Source organism: Coffea eugenioides, chromosome 9, assembly GCF_003713205.1.
Source record: "Coffea eugenioides isolate CCC68of chromosome 9, Ceug_1.0, whole genome shotgun sequence".
NCBI lineage: Eukaryota > Viridiplantae > Streptophyta > Magnoliopsida > Gentianales > Rubiaceae > Coffea > Coffea eugenioides.
The window spans coordinates 9,202,561-9,222,948 of NC_040043.1; the positions used below are offsets into that span (position 1 = coordinate 9,202,561).

Genomic DNA, 20,388 nt, shown 5'->3' on the forward strand with positions numbered 1-20,388 from the left:
AAATCCTTGAATTTTGAATGCTTGGCTTTGGCTCTCTTCATTGGACCCTAACGACTCGTCAATGGACCACGTAATAGCTTTTGGGCAGCTCCTAAGATTCGTATCATTCCCCTCCTCTTAAAAAGATTTGTCCTCAAATTGTGGGAACGCAAGAATTGGCAACGCGGGCTAACAGCACTTCGGTTATTAGCTCCAATGGAAGGAGGCATAGAACATTGTAGGACCAAGACTTTTGCCCCTTGCTCAACCTGCACAAAAGAGTGGACACTAAACAAAGCAAATGTTAGAGGTGAGGGGCGCGAAGCATCGTCCTCAGGTGTAAAGCGCATCAAGAGATTTTGCTTTCTCTCATGGCTAGCAACTCGATTTTCCTTTTTCCTTGCATCTTCATGCTCACTCTCTGCCCTCAACTTCTCTAGATCTTCACAAACTTGGCTGGGGGATAAAGGGGCTAAAGTAATCTTCCTACCATCATGGGCAAAAGAATACTTATTAGTTCGACCTTCACAAAATACATCCTTATCGTATTGCCATGGTCGTCCCAAAATAATGTGAGTGGCTTGCATGGGAACGACGTCACAGATCACCTCATCCTCATACTTCCCTATGCAAATAGGCACCGACACTTGTCTATACACTCGCACATCCCCATCAGCTGTCAACCATTGCAGTCGATAAGGTCGTGGATGTTTCTTGGTTAGGAGAGCCAAATTTTCTACCATGAGTAAACTTGCAACATTGGTGCAACTTCCCCCATCTATAATTAAGCTGCAAATCCTATCCTTAACTTTGCAACGGGTGTAAAAGATGTTTTCCCGTTGAGACCCCTCGTCCTCCTTAGCAAGCATGGTTAATGCCCTGCGAGCGACCAAACATCCTACATTCCCAGGTAGCGGTGCAATCTCTTCCTCCGAGTCCCCATCACCCGTCAAAAGCGGCATCCTTGCATAATCAGACTCGTCATCTGTGGCCACTTCATCATTGTCCCTTATAACCATAATGCGTTGATTAGGGCATTGGGATTGTATATGACCATATCCCTGGCACTTGAAGCATTTTCGATCCCGATTGCGCGAGTTAGAAGCACCATTAAATGGGGTTGGCGCTCCTTTACTTGTACCCGATCCAACTTGGTCCCCTTTAGGCTTGAGTAGAGGAGTTGAGTTTGCAGGCTTCTCCTCTTTAGGTCTGGGATTGGTGCTCCAACTTGAAGGAGTTACATGGGACGAAGATCTAGCGGTACCCCTCCTCTTGATTCGTCTTTCAACTTTCACAGCCTTATCCAACATTTCACTCATATCCATGTAATGTTGGAGTTCAACTATCTCAGCAATATCGGATTTTAAGCCATTGAGGAATCGTGCCATAGTGGCTTCAGCATCCTCATTCACATCGGCTCTCATCATGAGCATCTCCATGTCCTTGAAGTAGTCCTCCACACTCTTATCGCCCTGAGTGAGAGTTTGTAGCCGTTGGTGTAACTCCCTATGATAGTAGCTTGGGACAAATCATTTGAATATTATCAAACATAAATTACTGATCAAATTTGCCTTGACTAGTAGGTGAACCAAGTTTGAACGAGTTCTTATCAAATCGAGCTCAATTCAAGTATATAATAGTTTGGTTCATTTTTTCAACCATATTTTTCATCAGCCATCTACGCTATTAATCCTACTGATGCTAAAAATTCCAAGAAATCAATCATATTTCAATCTTATAACCGCGATAATATTCTCTCCATTATAGTTGACAAGATTTTAACAGAAAGGTCCTGCCAGTAATTGATCAACGAACATATCAATCAAATGGATCACAAAATTCTGAAAAATATCCGTACTAAGAAATGATAACAAGTGAAACAACAGAAGCAAATGGATGTAAATGTAAACCACGAAAGAGGTTGACATACCTTGAAGGGAAGTTGCAGGAGACAAAAGGGATGGCTCTGTTTTCTTCCCCTGCTGCTTAGAGAAAGTCAGAAGTTTGGAAATGCAGAGATTATTTTGCTCTTTTAAAGAATAGTTGTCAGAATTACAGAATCTCCAAAAGGGGTTTATTGCCGTCTCATGACATCCTGTGTCCAAACAAATAGAATTTGACCGCGAATAGCTCCTGGGCCTGCCGGCAGCGGAGGCTGAACTGGGTGCCACGTGTATTCAAAACAAGACTTTTAGAGATGCAACTCTTAAAAAATTTGATGTAATTTTTTAGGATTAATCTTATATACAATCTATACGCTATCACCATTAAATTAAATATATGATACATGTATAAAATTTTAATTTAAAATTTAAAATTTGTTCATGTATCATTCATTCAACTGTGATAGTGTATATATTAATAATTTATATAAAATTTACTCTTTTTTTTTTAAATTAAAATTAGTACACAGAAACAAAACTTATCATTCATATCAAAGGTGTATGAATTTAAGCCAAATGATCAATACACAAAATTGAGGTGCCAAGCGTGTTATATGTGGGAATAATATGGGAGTTAGGGCTCGTTCTAGTTTGATTATTTTATGATATCTGCTTGTTGTTTTCATTTACTTTTGTATTTAGAGTTTAAAATTTTTAATAGCCAAGTATCTAAAATCTAGAATTTTTTCTATAATCACTTTTTATATAATTAATTATCTTGTGCCAAATTTACAGCAAACCAAAAAAAAAGATCATTAGTGACTTATAGAGGTACTTTTCTTACTCATTAGGTGTGTGATAATGGCTATAAGAACTCTAGAATTTGTGTTTAGGGTCGATGTGGGCTATTCAAAGGAAACTTAGGACATGTAAGATTAGGAATAGCAGCGAGGCGGGCTGCAGCGGGCAACCAAACATTTCCTTGCAGCTGCCCTCCCAGCTTGCAGCACGAGCAAGGAAAAAAGTATTTAATTAGTAAAAAATGTAATAAATAATTTAGTACAAATGTATTAGTAAAATTAATCAATAATTTGTATTAGTATAAATATATAATTATTAATATAATAATTCTATTAATTATATTACATATTCATAATTCAATATTGATGACTAATAATATACTTATTGCAACTAATATGTATATGTGTGTGTATAGGAAAGTAACAACGCAAGGCATACCCCACCCCCTCCCCAGCCCTATTTTTTAAAGAGGGGAGAAAATGACCCGCCCCAACCCCTACCCCATTAATGTTGCTCCAGTTGCCATCCCTGTGTAGGTTTGTTCTGTCATTCAGTTCTGTGTTATTGTATGTGCTTCGTTATTTAATGCACAATTACGTTATATCTTATTGGTGAAAAAGTTTATGTATATATATATACAATACTTGACAAAAATTAGAAACAAAAATATTACTTATTTTAATTATACTTCAAATATTATAACAAATACACGAATTGGACGAACCAGATACATTATAATCGTTCTTGTCCCAAGTCCATCAAGGGCTGTGGAAATTGAAGGTGTTTGTCTCTCTTCCATTTTTTTTTCCTCCCTCTCTTCTCGAGTACATAAACCAAAAGAGAAAGACAAGGCCTAATTAGCTGCAAACAAAAGAAAACCTCCCAAGGCCAATCCATCCAGCAACATAAAATAAAGTTATCTTTTTTCTTTCTTTTTTAAGGGATGGCAATTGGGACGGGTGCCTGCGAGGGCTGATGAGGCAAGGGTGGGGTGGGGCGGGGAGGGGGTGGGGGAATTTTTTCCCCTCGTTTAGAATCTAGGCATGGGAGTATAACCCCGCTCCATCCTCCGCCTCGTCACACGTTAAAATAAATAAAATAAATAAATAATATATGTATATAATTATATATAATATTTAATTTAATTAGTTACAAACTTATAATAATGATATTATTAGTTATAAGTATTATATAATGTATATAAGTATATGTAAAATAATTGATATTATCAATTATACTAATAATTATACATATCTACTAATAGAAATTATTAATTAGTTATACTAAACTTACTAATAATTATAGATATCTACTAATATATTTATACTAAATTCCTAATTACACTTAACACAATAACACTTTTTTCTCAAAAAAAAAAACAATGCCTTGGTGATTTTATTTGTGTCAAAAGTGAAAACCTTGACTACTTTAATTGTATTTGTTTCATCATGTTGAATTATATTCAAATAACTTTTGTTTGATTGTTTTTATAGGTTTCAATTGTGAAATTACAATGGATAATAATTTAGTGATGTGTTGATATTTTAGTATTTGATTATTTGCTAAAATTTAACTATAATAAAATTATATAACAAATTTTAATTAGCCTCCTACGCGGCGGGGATGGGGCTTGGGAAGAGAACCAAGCAAAAACCACAAAACTACTCCCTCCCCAACATGGCTGCCTAAAAGTGTCTCACAAGGCTACCTTAGACGCATTTTTTCATTTCTCAGAACCTGATTCTGAAACAAGCACTTTCTGATCAAAAAAAGCAAGCACTTTCTCCAGGCCCTGGGAAGGAACATCTCTGATAATTATACCTTGGTTTCTCTCATCTCTTTCTACGACTATGAAATCTTCGAGCATGGGATCTCCATTTTGCATCTCTGGATCAATTGTGATGGGCGAGCTTGAGAAATAGAGCCTACTGTGCCAGAGTCTTGGGTACACCCCCTGTCCCTAGAAATGCCAGCTTCAGAAATTGAATAAGATGTGCACTCTGCAACTTCCAAGTCAACTCCCAACTTAAATTCTTCAGATGGTAGTTGGCCTTCATTTGTCAGAATATTAAGGTGCTGAAAAGATGTTGAACTGAGGCTCCTTTCGGTATTGATGACCTAAACTCCTGGCTTTGAATCTCGGAACGACTCTGAAACATCAACCCATGTATCCTGTTCATGTGAACCAGAAGAACGATTACTGACCGTTGCATTTATCTCTGATGAGGAGTTGGCCCCTGCATTGGTGAAAATTGGGCAGGGTTGGAAGAAGGATTTTGCAGAGACTGGCGCTTGAATATAAGGAATGTAGGATCTTGATCATTGAGTTGTAATCTCCTCAGTCATTCTAGCCTGATGAATTTTTGGGTAAATTTATAACCATCAAGAACCCTGTGGGATGGTTGAACTGAATTGCTTTCTTGATGGCCTTGAAACAGAGATTCTGGGGTAGATGCATCCAATGACGGAGCCAGGATTTTTTTTTGGGGGGGGCCAAAATTTTTTCCTAATAAAATTATCTTAATATATTATGTTCAAAATAATTTTCTTCTATTTAAATATATGAAAAATATCAAATATTAAATTTAATTATAAAGGTATGTCTATTCATAAATATGCGGTATAGTCATAACAAAAATTAACAAAAAAGATAACTTTTGATTAAATATCTTATAATATCACAAACCATCCAATTTGCACATTATGAGAAGATGCTCTCCAATATGTCACCTATGCAATATATATATATATATAATCATGTAATATAAATGTAACTATTTTCAATTGAAAAAAGATAAAAGTTATGTTAACATAATTTGAAATTTCAATATCTTTTCTTAGAAGTAAATTGAGCTCTACGCTCTTTCATAGAACTAAATTCATCTATGATTGAATCACTGCTAAATTTTTCAGCAACTTCCTTTTCTATATACACAGTTAGACAATCATTCAAGAAATTATCTTGCATCTTGTTTCGGAGCTTTGTCTTGATTATTTTCATAATTGAAAATGCCCGCTCTGTAGTTGCAGTTGATATAGGAAGAGTAAGAACAAGTCTAAAAAATTTGTCAATTAGAGGATATGTCACTGATTTTCTTATCTTCACCAAGCCTTGACATAACTCATGAATACCAGATAATTCTTGCAATTCATGATGATTTGGAATGTCGAACTCAAAATATTGAAGTTCTATTCTTAGACGTACTAGTTCTTGCTTTCAACAATTATGAATTGGGTCTTTTTAGCCCATTAACAATTATGAATTGGGTCTTTTTATTCTAATACATCACATTGGGTCAATTTACTATGGAACATCAAATTATATGTTTAATTTTTGAAAGTTAAATAATTAGTACAATAAAAAATAAATAACTTTTTCTGAAGAAAAAAATTAATTCAAAGATGACTAATTCATATATATATATATATATATCAACTCTCATAATATAAACTAAAATTGTAAAAATTTAGGGGGGGCCAATTTTATTTTACACACATATTTACATATTATGAATTAAAATTTTCAAAACTTAGGGGGGCCATGGCCCCCCTCTGTCCCCCCTTGGCTCCGTCATTGGATGCATCCTGGACAGTTCCAAAGGAGCTGGGAAAAAGCTCCTCTGAGTCCTGATCGAGGCAAACTTCAAAATCCGATCTTTCTGTGATTTCCCTGAGCCAAGGTGTTAAAAATTGCTCTAAATCTGCTTCACTTGTTATGGAACAACTATCGAAGGAGTGGTTATAACTCCACATTTTACTGCAGAAATTGAAGAGCTGCTCATACCTACACGATACCTGAATCACACTTCCTGAGAAAAGTTTTAGACAGAAACCACTGAGAAGTGGTTTATTGAGATGGATCCAGACTCGAACATGCAAATGGAATGGAGGATTTTTACTGATATTAATCTCTTCAACAGGGCCAATGACTGAAGCAAAAATATTTCCAGAGACAACGTTAACAGATTCTGGAGGAAATCTGAACCCATACTAGAATTTCTGTGACGGAGACATCCCTGAGAACTGTCTCTGCTGGAACCCAACGACGTAGAACAAGCAATGCTCCATAGACAGAATAAGGCCCTTCGCCAAGAACTGACAAGTGACAACATCTCAGCCTGATTGGGAAACCGAAACATATAGAAATGTTTATCTCTGCCTAGAACTTCCACGAGGGGATTCCAATGGTGGTCAATATATTCTTTCATCAAAGGGATGTTAAGATGGCTCTTGTCTACCAAATATCCAAAAGACAATTAGCAAACCTGTTAATGTCTGGTTTGATATGCCGACCATCAACCAAAGGACTCATTCGACGAAACCTCAAATTGTTTGGTGTAGAAGGTACACCAGATGCAGTCACTGCTTTCATCTGAGTAATTAATCACTGTCGTATTCTGAGCCACTGCTTTCTGACCAGCTACACTGATGAAAACGATCTGGATAGGCCATGGAGCAAGCCAAAAGACAAGAACCAGACTACAGAGGAATGAAAAGGACTGAATATTTTATTGGGGGCGCAAGCAGAGACAAAGACAGAGATTAACTAAGGGGGACAGCAGCTTAAATTGGAAGATGAAGCTGAAGGGAAGACAAAAGGTAGCATAAAGAACTAGAGATACATTTGTTTGTTTCATGGAAATATGTTGTTTAAAGAAAAGAAGCTTGTGACTAAGAACTGGCAATGGTAGTGGCAGTGTCCCAGATGCAGCTGCTCTTCCCAGATCGAACCTGGCGATTGAGCTCATTGATCAATCTCTTCCTGTTGTTGATCTTATTTTGATCCATCGAAAGTTGTGGTAAAGGACTTTGTCTGGAACTGAACAATGAAGAATTGACTGAAGAAGTGAATGGAAAATTTTAAATGTAATGACTTACTTGTCTATAGCTCTGATATTGCCAAAGCAAACAAATTAGGTGCTTGAGCAAATTGTGATTTAATATTTTAATGGTGTAGCACTATTGGATATCCTTGTTAGTATTAGTTATTAGAATTTAAGGAAAAAAAAAAAAGAATTAAACTACGATAACTGTGAAAAAAATAGCAATGATGGGACAACAAATCCTTCGCATCATTCTACATGGATGAATTCCAAATGTAGTTGAATCTTAATTCTGACAAGGAATAAAAACACAGGCAGCACTGGTTGATTCATATTCTTCCATGCCAGGGAGAAGGGAGAGGAGGGGTGCGTCAATATACTACCACATAATGGGATTGGTTAAATTCTAGGAGCTCTAGATAATGATGAGTTTAATATTGTCCAAGTTTAAACAGCCACAAGGAGAAGATAATGCTGTATGAGAAAAGTTGGTATCTACTTCAGGAGCTAAATCTGTAAGAATCAGTTCATTCAAGTAGCAAAAGAGCTATCATGTGACATAGTAGCATAATCACTTATATGCAACAGTAGAATTTAGAATCATACGCCATGCATGCAGTAGATCAACTCCGAAACGCATCAAACCAAACCCCCAATACCCCCTTCCCCAAAAAAAATGAGAGAAAGTTGTCTGATACCAATTTCCATAGAATGGATTTATGCAAAACAAAAAATACATAGTCCCCCCTCCACTCCTCCCAAAACCACCTCCAGCTTCCCAAGGTTGATAAATTCAGAAGGGAGAGCATTAAGATTTCATTTCTTCTATACCACGATTAATAACATCTTTCAAGCAAAAGACGGTCTCAGCTTTTATTCGTTGCTTCGAACATACAAGCTCAATGAGAGCAGGCTATTCACAGGAAGCAGCCTCAAACCTGATACTAAGTTCAAGAGATTTATCAAAACACAAACACTTTCTTCAAAAACCTTAAAACAGTAACTTCAGCAACCGTTGTCTTCCCCGAAAAAAAAAAGAAAGGAAACTAGCATTCGTCTATTGTAGCCGCGAACTTCCATTGCTATCTCGGACAAACTTTTATTGCTTTGGATATGCACTGCATACAGAAGTATTCGCATTTTCTTCACTTATTTTACTTGGAGAATCTTGCTCTGTCATGTGGAGATGAATAGTCAATATCTGGACCCTGGGGGATGATTCCAAACGGATTGATGGAAGGATGGCTTCCATAGTAATGCTTCTTGATGTGTTCCATGTTGACTGTGCTACTCACCCCAGGAATCTGAAAGATGTCCTTGGTGTAGTTGAAAAGATTTGGATATTCACGTAATAACTTCTTGTTGCACTTGAAATGAACTGCATAAACCTATAAAGTATACAATTTGATTTGGTTAAGTAAATCATATAGGCATGTGAATGCTCAAAAGCTTTTAATGACTGAAAGCTAAAAGGTCAACAAAAGATTTGATAAAAAACATGTCTAACAACATCAGATATTCTTTCGTCCAAACTCAGGTTTGCTAGCTTTGCAAAACTTTATTTTACCTGTAATTTGTTATATACCAACAATATCATTAGTTACATGGTTGTGGCACTTGATTGTCTCAATCTGGAATAATAAAATGGTCAAGTGTACAATGGCCTCTAGTACAAGTAAACAAGTCCTGCTTCAGCCTAAACAAACTACAACGCAGCAACGATTTGGCTTATTCCTGCAAAACCAATTTCATCCTTTCTATTGATATTCAATAGAATGGTTTAAGTTCCCTTGGAAATACAATGATTTTACAACATTACTGGTTGATTTCATGTTGTTCCAGGCATAGGTAAGCTGAATAGAGTTCTGTGGGATGTAGTGGTCATTGAACTAAACTACATTCAGAATTGTAACTCAGCACTAAATCATTCTGTCAGAGCTTTGTTGAACAAGAAGGATTAGAGAAGTTTAAAGTAAATTGGGGATGTGTTTTTCTGTGTGAAACTGGAAATTTAGTCAAATGGTAGTTTTAGATATTAAGATTCACAGTGAATTCTAGTAGTGTACAACCTCTGATCATGTCATGTGCCAAAGGGAAAAAAAAAAAGAATAGTTCCTGTGCCAAAGGTCTTACACCGGAAAAGGTACGATGCAAAATAGCTACCATTAGCTTTTTCATTTTGCCAAAACAAACAACAAATAACAAACGAATGATGACGATGACGACAACAATAATAACAATCATAATAACAATAACAATAACAGAATACCACACAAGCAGACTTTGACAATCATTTCCAAGGAAGAAAACTCAAAAGATTTGTGTCTTCTAAAGATAGAAGTGTGTTTAACTCGGTACCCTTGACAAATTGGATTCATGAATTAATGTCTAAATAAATAAGCTTTAGCATGTATACAGACTGAACCATACAAGATAAATCACAGATTGGAAGTGTAAATTTTGTGGAATGCTTTCTGACATTTGAGGTAATGTTATTCTTTCCTAAGCTTCAAAACTGCAAGCATTTGAATACAAAGATCCATACCTCATCAACCATTATTAATGTGACAAACAGATGAATATCTCGAACTGCAAGCATTTGAAGTTAGTAGGATAATCTTCTTTCATACAAAGATCCATACCTCATCAAACCTTATTAATGTGACAAACAGGCGAACATCTGCTTCAGTCACAGTCCCACCACACAGGTATCTCTGCTTATTGAGTATCTCCTCGGCTTTGTCCAAGGCTTCATATAACTTTTTCACTGCCTGCAAAGGTCATAATGGTACGCTATGAAAAAATTATCAACAGAACACATGCAGATTTTGATTTTACTAGGTTTGACACAAAATAGTTAATTGGGACCTACAAGAAAATGGCAACTTAACAACTTACCTCATTGTAAGGCTCTTGCTTCTTTGCAAACCCACACTTATATACTCCATTATTTATATCATCATATATCCACCCATTTATCTCATTGATTTGATCTTGCAAATGAGAAGGGTAAAGGTCCAGTTCTGGATTCTCAGCCAGATGGTTGAACTCTGTATTTAACATTCGGATAATCTCCGAACTCTCATTATTCACAATCGTGTTCAGTTTCTTATCCCAAAGAACCTAATGGAAAACACAAACCTGCAGTCTGAGCTGAGATATTCAGGCAGAGAAAAACCCAGAAAGAATTTCACATTTTATAGATAATACTTACTGGAACAGTATATTTGCCTGAGTAGTTTGTGCTTGCAATCTCATACAGCTCTCTGACACTTTTAGCCCCGTTGAAAGGATCGGGATCAGCACCTGGTTCCTCAGAACTTGAAGCAGGAAAAACCCATCCCATGTGCTCATCAGTCTCCTTAGTCCTTTCCCATTTTGGTTTGACAGACTGATAATGGAGTAGTAAAAATATAATTACGGTTAAAACTTGAAAGTTTTTTGAAACAAGAGTTTAAACAACACTTACTGTAAAGCTGATGCATTTGTCCAGCCCTTTGATCATCAAGTATGCCAGGCATCTGGACGCCCAGGGGCAAGCGTATGATATATGTAGGTGATACCTTCCAGCTTCTGCAGGGAAAGGGGAGTTTGGATCTCGTGATATCAAATTGCGGAAGGTTGAAGGAGTTCTGAGAAAAGCACCAGTTGCTGACATCTCATCTAGAGCAGAGCGAGCCATCGGTATTGTGTGCTAAAATGCAATATGCTAAGACGTTAATCCCCTAGGAATTTAAACATTGTGAAATTCATATTACAAAAAAGGAAGAGCACCTCCTTATGCTGTGAGATCAATGACTCCTCAAAAACAAGTAGAAATGCCTATGCCAATGGAGTCACAAATCTCAAATTCAAGAAAGAACATATAGATAATTTTGCTGCTCCCAAAGACAAATTTTCTATATTGCTGAAACGCATCAAATGGTCAGGGGGATTAGTCAATCTATCCAACTCCGTAATAAGACAAAGTACAGAAAGCTACTCAAGTTAGGATCAGCAATCTCCCTGCTAGAATAGTTTCGAACAGATTTTATCAGCCACAACACTAAATTTTAATCGGAGGTTGAGCTGATGCAGCTATAATCTCCTGTTTAGAAAACAACTTCTTTTCTTAAAATTTGAGGGACTCAAATAATTAGGCATTGCACAATATCGAAAGTGATAGTAGCAGATAAGACATTTCAACTTTAAATATTGGACCAACAAAAGGAGGGAAAAAAGATTGAAACTTTACTACTTAATTGAAGTAGCAGTCAGCATGGCACAAAATTGATTCATCAATTACTGTTTCCTTGCTTTTTCTTCATGTATTTTACCTTTTCATGAGTACCAATAATCAAAATGATCTGTGAGAAAAAGCTAGAAATCCCAGTAGGAAGCAAATTTCATCAAGATTGCAATAACAAAAGGAAATGGTAATCTCCTCAATCTCTCATAGTTGACAATTTTTCAGTTCATATTAACAAAACCTTACCATCTCTGATCAGATCACCACAACAGCAAATACAATTCAAACTCAACAAGAGGAACAAAAGCTACAATTTTGAATGACAAGTACAATAACAGAAGTAAATGGATATAACCCAGTAAAATCTAGCATTAGAAACACAGAAAAAGGAAAGTGGAGAGGGATAAAAGATTAAAATCAAGATGGGTTTTAAGTACCTTGAAGGAAAGCTGTAGAAGACAAAATGGGCGCTGCTGTTTAGCTCCTCCAACTCCAACTGCTGAGTTCAGGAACGTTTGGAGTTTGTAAATGGAAAGAGACATAGCTGAGAAACTGCTTTTGTTGCTTTTTGACTTTTTAACAAGTATTCAAAAGAAAAACCGGATAAGTGCCGGCCTTTCTTTTCTTTTTTTAAATTTGCCAAAGAAAAAACAAATCAGTGGCGGCTTTTTCTTTCTTTCTTTCTTTTTTTTTTTAAATTGTTAATGGGGGGTTAGTTGAGATTCTTTTTGATATTATTGTCCCTTTGATTGTGATGGCTTTTTTTGTTGAATTTTTAATTTTGTGATAAGTTATAATAGTAGTACTCTTATTTTTCGTTCTAATTACAACAAAAAAAAAAGAAAAATAAAAGTATATTAGTTGTAGTTGCAACAAGAATGGATAGTAAATTATTTGGAATAATTTTTTTTTAAAAAAAATACTGTAATATTTTTTTGATGTGATATATTTAAAATAAAAAAATAGTTGAAAAATGTACTAATAATGCTAGCAAATAAATTTTAACAAATAAAACACTGTCCAAACAATAATGTGAATTCCTTGCTGCTATTCTTGAAAGGCAAAGATTTGGCAATGAAGATAAAGCCTCAGTGTTGGAATGAGTTCATGTCTAACATGGGTGGTTGCTTCTTACAAGTTCTTTAATGTTTGATCATTTGGATTTTGGAAGTTTAGCTAAACCAATCTTATTCATGATTAACTACTTCTATGATCTAGCTAATTTTTTGGACAAGTGCTCCAATGAATTCTTATCATAGAAAGACTCAAAATCTCCACAAGTTTGAAACATATACAAAATGATATATAGAAAGTTCAACGGATCACTCAAAAAAGAAAATCAATTGTGACAATATGAATGGAACCAAGAGGGTTATTAAAAAAGAACCAAATATAAAGGGTACTTTCATGCTTTTGTCTATTATTCTTTAGTCATGATTTGCATTTGATTCTCATATGATGTTAGAACGGAGTTAAAGTCAACATCATAGTACTAATTTATGTCTTCATATTATTTGAACAGCAGCATGCAGCATGCTAGTATTTCGTATGCACATAAATCTTATGAATAAATTTTATATACACTAATAATATATGCTCAATTATATCTTTTCAAATCCAAAATCGGATTAGGTATCAAGCATCCAAGGGTGACATTGATTATATACATTGTTAGTGTAAAAAATTAGGCTCTGTTTGGAGTTGTTGTGGTTTATAAAGAAGTACTCTTCACATAAGTGCTACTAATAAAAGCACTTTTAGGTTACCAAAAGTTGAGCTTTTTGAGTTACGGAAAATTTGTTACCAGACACTCTAAAAGTACTTTTAATGCTTAAAAGCGTTTTTTTTTTTTTTTGTAAATGCACCGCAACTTCATACGGGTCTAATTCAAATTTTATTACATTTTAAAAAAAATTCAATGTGTAGATGCCCCTTGATATCTTGTCTAGTTGTAAATTGAGCTTTCAATTCCATCACTCAAATACTCTAAACCACTGATTTGTCTTGCGTTAGCCCAACCATAAGATGGTGAGTAAACGAACGTTTACTTTGGTCGAAGGATCAAGGGAGAAAAAGATGCTTACAACATTAGAAGAAACGAAGAAAGAAAAAATGATCTCCTTTAATCAAAGTCAAGGCTTAAGATTTCATGTTTTGTCTGTTCGAATATGCAAACTGCAGACACTAATGTGAATCAACTTTACTAATATTTATTTCTATTATTATTTGCTCAAATAAATTATGAATTACAGGTCTCATCCTCTGATCTTTGCTACAGCAATTATGTTTCCAGATACAATACTAAAATAATCCTCGAGTGCAGACTTCAGATTGCTCTTCATGTAAATTGTTGCCACTATACCTTGGAGATTATGTAGTAGCAACACTAACTTCCATTTGTGAACATGCTACCAGTCATTACTTCGACGGAGCATCTTTATGCAAGTTTCTCATTCCAATTATCCTGCCTAAAACCGAAACATGATTCCATGCAAACTCAGCATTGTCAACCAATTTCAAAGGGTACTGAAATATTTCCATAGATATGAAATTGACGCAGGAGCTTTTGTGGCAAACTCATGCTGCCTCTTCTTTTGCCACTGCATCCATCTTTCAAGATTCAAGGCGTAACATTCGCATGTCAAGAACTACAGTTGTAGTCCTTTTGAGGATCTTAAACTTGAAGCAGTATGACTCTTCGTATATGGGGCTCAAATTCCTGCTTATCAAAGGTAAGCAGACAAATGTCAGACAAACATCGAAGGTAACAGCACAACCAAGAAGGGCAAGTGTTTTAATCCGTCAGTCAGGTAGAATAACTCAATTTGAGACACGCTTACGAAGTACATCAAATTATGTTAAACCTTTCTTAGAAAGATTTCAAGAAATTAGCAACAAAGTGGAAAAGGCAAACCTCATTTTTCTGGTCCATCAATCTCACATCAGTTGATCAAATAATAACATCTTCACCTCGACAGGACGAAAACGAGAGATTTTCAAGTACTCTGTCCATCAAATATATTGAGTGGAGTGGTTCTGTCTCGAAAATTAGCGGATACTTATATCTTCTAAGATCCACAAAAACGAGAAAAACTTGTAAAACCCGATATTTACAAAGAAAAGTTGCCTATTCCAATAGAATATCTTAGATGAGTGGTTAATTTATACTATTATCTATGTACGACATCTGTTTTGCACAGTCAACTACAATGAATGAAGCATTGTTGAATGTACAACAAAAATCTTGTGAAGCACCAAGGAGCCATTACAGTCCTCATAAAGCAGGACGCCTCGATGTGAAAAGTTAACCTGGGAGAATGGGAGAATGGCATTTTTATTTAGGATGGACACAAGATACAAGGAACAGAGAGAGAGAGAGGGAGGGAGAGAGGAACCTTAACTTCATGTGAGCGTAAACTTTTTAAAAGTACACACGATAATTTGATTCAATTCAAGTATTTGAAAAAACTGAATTGAACTCTTGAATCAAACTTCTTAGTTACTAGCACTGTCTCCCAATTTTCCTGTAACCACAAAAATTAGAGAATTTAACCACCTGCAGAGTAATCAGGTTTATCACAGACAGCCTCTATTATGTCACCATGATTTCTCACTAGAAACTAACTTAAGCAAACGAGAGCATGCGATATACTGGAATCCAATCCTATCGACTCCTATAATACAGATAGTTCAGCGTTACTAGATTGAACATGCGCACTAACTTTAAAGTTCACAAACCAGGTTTACCACAGGCTTCAAAATGAAGGTATAACAATCAGAAATTCATCACGCGCATCCAATCTATGCCCAATCATAGAATGAAAAGGTTCAAAAACTTTAGGGATGTGCTTACATTTTCCAGTCATCCAAAAAGGTTCTGGCATCCAAAAAACTCCAGTATGTTAGTTTTCGAGATTCCTTCTAAGCGAAAGCAGAAGCTTTTCATGCTGGATATTCCAATACATCTGACTGGCGAAGAAAGCAACAGCTTAATCGAAAAAACCACTTTTGACTTTTTCACTGTTTTGCTGTTCTTAATTGCCAGAGATGGGTAACATCATCTAATAGATTCTCCTGCAATAAGTTTGAGTAAACCATCTTCAGACACACATGTTACAATGAACAAGCAATCCGAAATGCAAAACAATGAAAATCATCTTAATTAAATGCTGCAAATATACACAAGTAACCTTTTTGCTTTGATATCTTGTCAGAGACATTTGCAACTAGGGCATAATTGTTGCTATTATAACAAGCAGTCATGAATGCCGCAAGAGTTACACGGTCCACATTCTGGTGTTTATTCAATAGCTTGTCAAAAAACTGCTCAGCTATGTCCACCTTCTTTTCACCACATAGCTTTCTGACTAAGGTGCTCACAGTGCGAACCCATAGCTTTTTTTCTAGTTTGTCCAATAGGGCCATAGCAACAGACGATTCATCCTTCATGCAAAATTCATAAGCCATCGTCAGCCGAGTAACTTCACATGGGGAAAGCCCCATATCTATCATTGTCTCATAGAGTCTTCTAGCCTCATCCAATTTGGACTCCTTGCAAAGTCCACTTATCATGGCACCATAAGTAAGACTATCAGGAGCACAACCATGTTCATTCATATTTTGAAAACATTTCAAGGCCATGCTAGCATTTTTATCTCTGAAATATCCAGATATCATAGTTGTATAAGTTTGTTTAGTCGGAACCAGGCCAAGCTTGATGAAAGCATCATCGAACAGCTTTTCACTTTCTGCCATTCTGTTTTCTTTGCAGAGAGCAGAAATCAAGGTAGTGTACACATGCGCATCAGGCATTATACCAGCTTTTACCATCTTATTAAACAGTGCTAATGCTTGCCTTAAGTCTGCTTGCTTGCAACTTTCTGAAATGAGAATAGTATATGTAACTATATCAGCAGAAAGTCCATTTCTGAAACCTCTTTTGAGCAATTTATGAGCCTTACTAACCTTTCCCTTCTTAATAAGACAATTGATAACTGTATTATAGGTGCAAATATTAGGAGCTAGACCAGCTCTACGAATTGTGTTCATCAACTCATACACACGGCCTATATTCCCCATCTTACAGTATCCATCAATAAGAGTGGAGTATGTATTGACATTAGGAGTTAATCCCTGCTCTTGCATTCTGCTCAACAGCATCTCAGCTCGGTTTAACTTTTCTTCTTTGCAGTACCCCGCAATCATAGCTGTATAAGTATGCACATTGGGCTTGTAATTATCACTTCTAACAAGCTTCAAGAAAAGCCTAAATGCTTTATCAGTCCAGCCCTTTTTACAAAGACCATCAATCAAAATACTATGGGTATATACATTTGGTTTCCAACCCTTTCGAACCATTTCCTCCAAAAATTCAAATGCTTGCCTAATACTGCCCCTCTTGCATAATCCATTGATCAAACAAGTAAAATTTATCAGATTTGGAGCAAATCCCACATCAACCAACTTATTAAAAATCCACAGTGCTCTACTCACATAACCCTTTTCACAGAACACACTCGTAATCAAAGTACAAGTTGCATTGTCCACAAGACAACCCCTGTCCAGCATTGAAACCAGCCACCTATTCGCTTCCAGAACTCTGCCCATCCTGCAATAACCAACAACCATGGTTTCAAAAGTGCAAGCATTAGGACAAACCCCTCTTTCAGACATTTCATCAAACACATCCTCAGCCACCTCATCGCACCCCATCTCAACAGCAACACCTAGGACACAATTCAGAGTATGAACACTGAGAACCAAGCCTTGATTTTGCATCTCAAGCACCATGTCGACAGACTCCTTTAGCATCCCGATCTCACCAAAATTCTTGACCATACAATGCATCACTTCATTGGCTCTCACAAAGTTCCCATTTTTCATCAAACACATAGCTAAAACAATGTAAAACCTCATAAAATGCCTGAATTTCGAGAAACCAATTGCCCAGTAAAAGAAACTCAGTGCAACCATTGAGCCTGACTCATTAGCCAAAGATGCAGCTATAGTAATGGCCTCTTCTTGGGTTAAAGATTCGGGACTTATAGGCATGTTAAGGTTGGCAAGTACTGGCCCGAAATGGGATTTTTGCTTCTGTTGAAAAAATGATTCCTGGACTAATGAGCTGACTGTTTTCACAACTGACTGGGAATTCGAAATGGGATCGGTGGCAGATTGGCAGAAGTGTCTTAATTTGAGTAAAGAATAGAGGGGTTTGGTGAGGAAAGCACGATATCTCCACCACCGGGGAGACATTGCAGCCACCGCCACCGCCACCACCACAGTTGGATAGTACACAGCCACCTCACACCACCAACGAAAATTTAACTAGTCTAATAATGGTGGTTTTCGACTGAAAATAAACATGCTTTCTACCAAAACTCTTTTTTTTTTGTGATAAAATCAAAATGAAAATTTTCAAACCAGTGGTGTATATATTGGAGGGAGTTTTGTAAAAATGTTATTCTAGTTTCTCCTCTCTACAAAAGAAAGGAGTAATTCTAATTTAGTCATCCAAATTAATAGAAAATCTCAATTGAGTACCCCAAAGCCAAAAAATGTATCAATCTAATGGAGTACTTCAAAGTGGCAAAACCGTTCTAATTCAGTCGTCAACTTCACTGTGTAGACTAATGATGGTTACTAATTTTCGCGGGACATTTGAGCACATAAAACACTAATTTATGTTAATCAAGTTTGATTGAATTCAATTACATTATATGAGATCAAGTACGAATTCAAGTTCTCGTAATCTAAATCTAAATCAAGCTCAAACTCAATTATTTTAGTTCAAGTGAAATTCGAGTAACACTTAAACTTCTTAAGACTCTTCTCTCCTCTTTTCCCACTCAAAATTAACCACTTCAAGCCCCCTAAACTAACAGAACCATGAGCACCCGCTTCTTTTGGGTGCCTTTTTTTGAATTTATATCATTCTCTAGATTCCAAATTCAATAACAATTTCCTTTGTCCAAATGAACCTTGCATTTATCAACCTCGATTGATACTGCTAATCTCTCCATCACTATCACTTTTGTGTCTAAGAGGCCCAATCCTATTATCCCCTTACACTCTAATTTTGTGAACTGATGTTATTAGGTATTTCTACTTTTTGTTTGCTACATATAAGTTTTTGCCTTGGTTTGGTATTGGTTTTACAATATGATAAGGTTATGTTATAGGTTTCACAAATTGAACATTTGTTGTAAATTTATAAGGTACATTTTCAATTTCTTGCATAGGTTAATGATGGTTTCCAACTTTGATAGAAAACTATGATTTTGCTTCATTACCATATAAGTTAGTTATGATTTTTTTCTTCTTCTTTTGTGTAGTTCGATGGTAGTTGTCATGGTGCAATGTAGGGGTGGCAATTTTCGACACGACCTGAAAACACGACACGAACCTAACACGAAATTAATGGGTTTGGGTTAAGGTTTCGGGAATTCGGGTCAGAATCGGGTTGGACCCGATGAACCCGAAAAGAAAACAGGTCGATTTCGGGTCAACCCGTGGTGACCTGATATGACCCAATATGACCCATTAACGAATTAAAAATAATTTAATAAACATAAAAATAATTTTATCTAACTAAACTAAGTTATTCTTTTTTTCAAAGGCATTAATTACTTAATTCTAAGTGAATTTATTTAATTTGTGTGAAGTTGAAATTATTATATTTGGACAAATAATATATTATATTATTTTTTACTTTTATGCTGTTTTAATTTATTTTATATTTTGTTTGGGATAAAACACTTTTACGGTGTTTAATTTATTTTAGATTTGGTTTGGAATTATTTATTTAAATTTTTATTACTTGATTATGTAATTAGTTTTATGAGAAATTGATTTTATTAGAAATTACAGTGATAAATTAATAAATTAAAATTAAGTTTCGGGTCATTTCGGGTCGACCCGCCAACCCGCCAACCTGAAATTTTCGGGTTCGGGTCAGCATACCTGACCCGTCACGGGTTGGCGGGTCGGGCTCGGGTCGACAGATTTTTTGACGGGTTGACCCGAACTCGACCCGCCAACCTGATTTGGACCCGAATTGCCACCCCTAGTGCAATGCCACTCACTGGAGGTGCATGATGGTTCATAATTGAAGTAGAAAAATTTGAGAATAAGATAAAAATAGAAGGTATTAAAAGGCATTGGAGGTAACTAGGACCGCAAATAAATCGAATTGCTCGTGATCGGATCCAAACTCGACTCGAATTCGAACTCAAGGTTAAGAATACTAAACTCGTTAGCTCACGAGTCAAATCGAGCTCGATTATATATATTTTTTATTTTTTATTTTAATAGTAAAATTACATATATATATTTCTAATATTTTATTATTTGTTAAAAAAATTATTATTTTATTTATTTTTAAAAAATAAAATTTTTTATTTTTTTAAACTCGAGTTTGATCTCGAATTTGAGTCGAGCTTGAGTTCGAACTAGACATTTTGAACTTGTCGAGTTCAAGTTTCGTAAAATTATATTGAGGATCGATTCGATTAGGTTGAAACTCAATTTAGTTCGGCTCGTTTGCAACTCATGTAACACAATTATTTGTAGGGTTAATCAAAAACTACTTGTCACATTAATTTAAATTGGATTAATGTGCCAAAAATTGTTGTATAACCACATGAGGTTGTGAAATTGTGACAATTGATATTAG

The 20,388-nt window shown here is 35.8% G+C and overlaps 2 protein-coding genes across 4 annotated transcripts; both read right to left on the reverse strand.

Moving 5' to 3' along the window:
* Positions 1–8,286: 8,286 nt before the first annotated feature.
* Positions 8,287–12,255, reverse strand: LOC113783052 (glutathionyl-hydroquinone reductase YqjG-like). Of its 3 annotated transcripts, none has more exons than XM_027329073.1 (6): positions 12,152–12,255; positions 10,956–11,180; positions 10,701–10,877; positions 10,385–10,609; positions 10,129–10,257; positions 8,287–8,874 (listed from the first exon to the last, which is right to left on the reverse strand). In XM_027329073.1, exons 2-6 carry the CDS (start codon positions 11,166–11,168, stop codon positions 8,641–8,643), a joined length of 978 nt encoding a protein of 325 aa, XP_027184874.1. In that variant the 5' UTR covers positions 11,169–11,180; positions 12,152–12,255; the 3' UTR covers positions 8,287–8,640. The 3 variants fall into 3 exon arrangements, with proteins under 3 accessions (XP_027184874.1, XP_027184872.1, XP_027184873.1); XM_027329071.1 differs by having other exon boundaries at positions 10,956–11,211; positions 12,152–12,211; XM_027329072.1 differs by lacking the exon at positions 12,152–12,255 and adding an exon at positions 11,261–11,399.
* A 3,441-nt stretch (positions 12,256–15,696) lies between these two features.
* LOC113782861 (pentatricopeptide repeat-containing protein At4g19890) lies at positions 15,697–17,970 on the reverse strand. The gene is made up of 2 exons (XM_027328800.1): positions 15,905–17,970; positions 15,697–15,788 (listed from the first exon to the last, which is right to left on the reverse strand). Exons 1-2 carry the CDS (start codon positions 17,967–17,969, stop codon positions 15,772–15,774), a joined length of 2,082 nt encoding a protein of 693 aa, XP_027184601.1. The 5' UTR covers position 17,970; the 3' UTR covers positions 15,697–15,771.
* Positions 17,971–20,388: the final 2,418 nt, after the last annotated feature.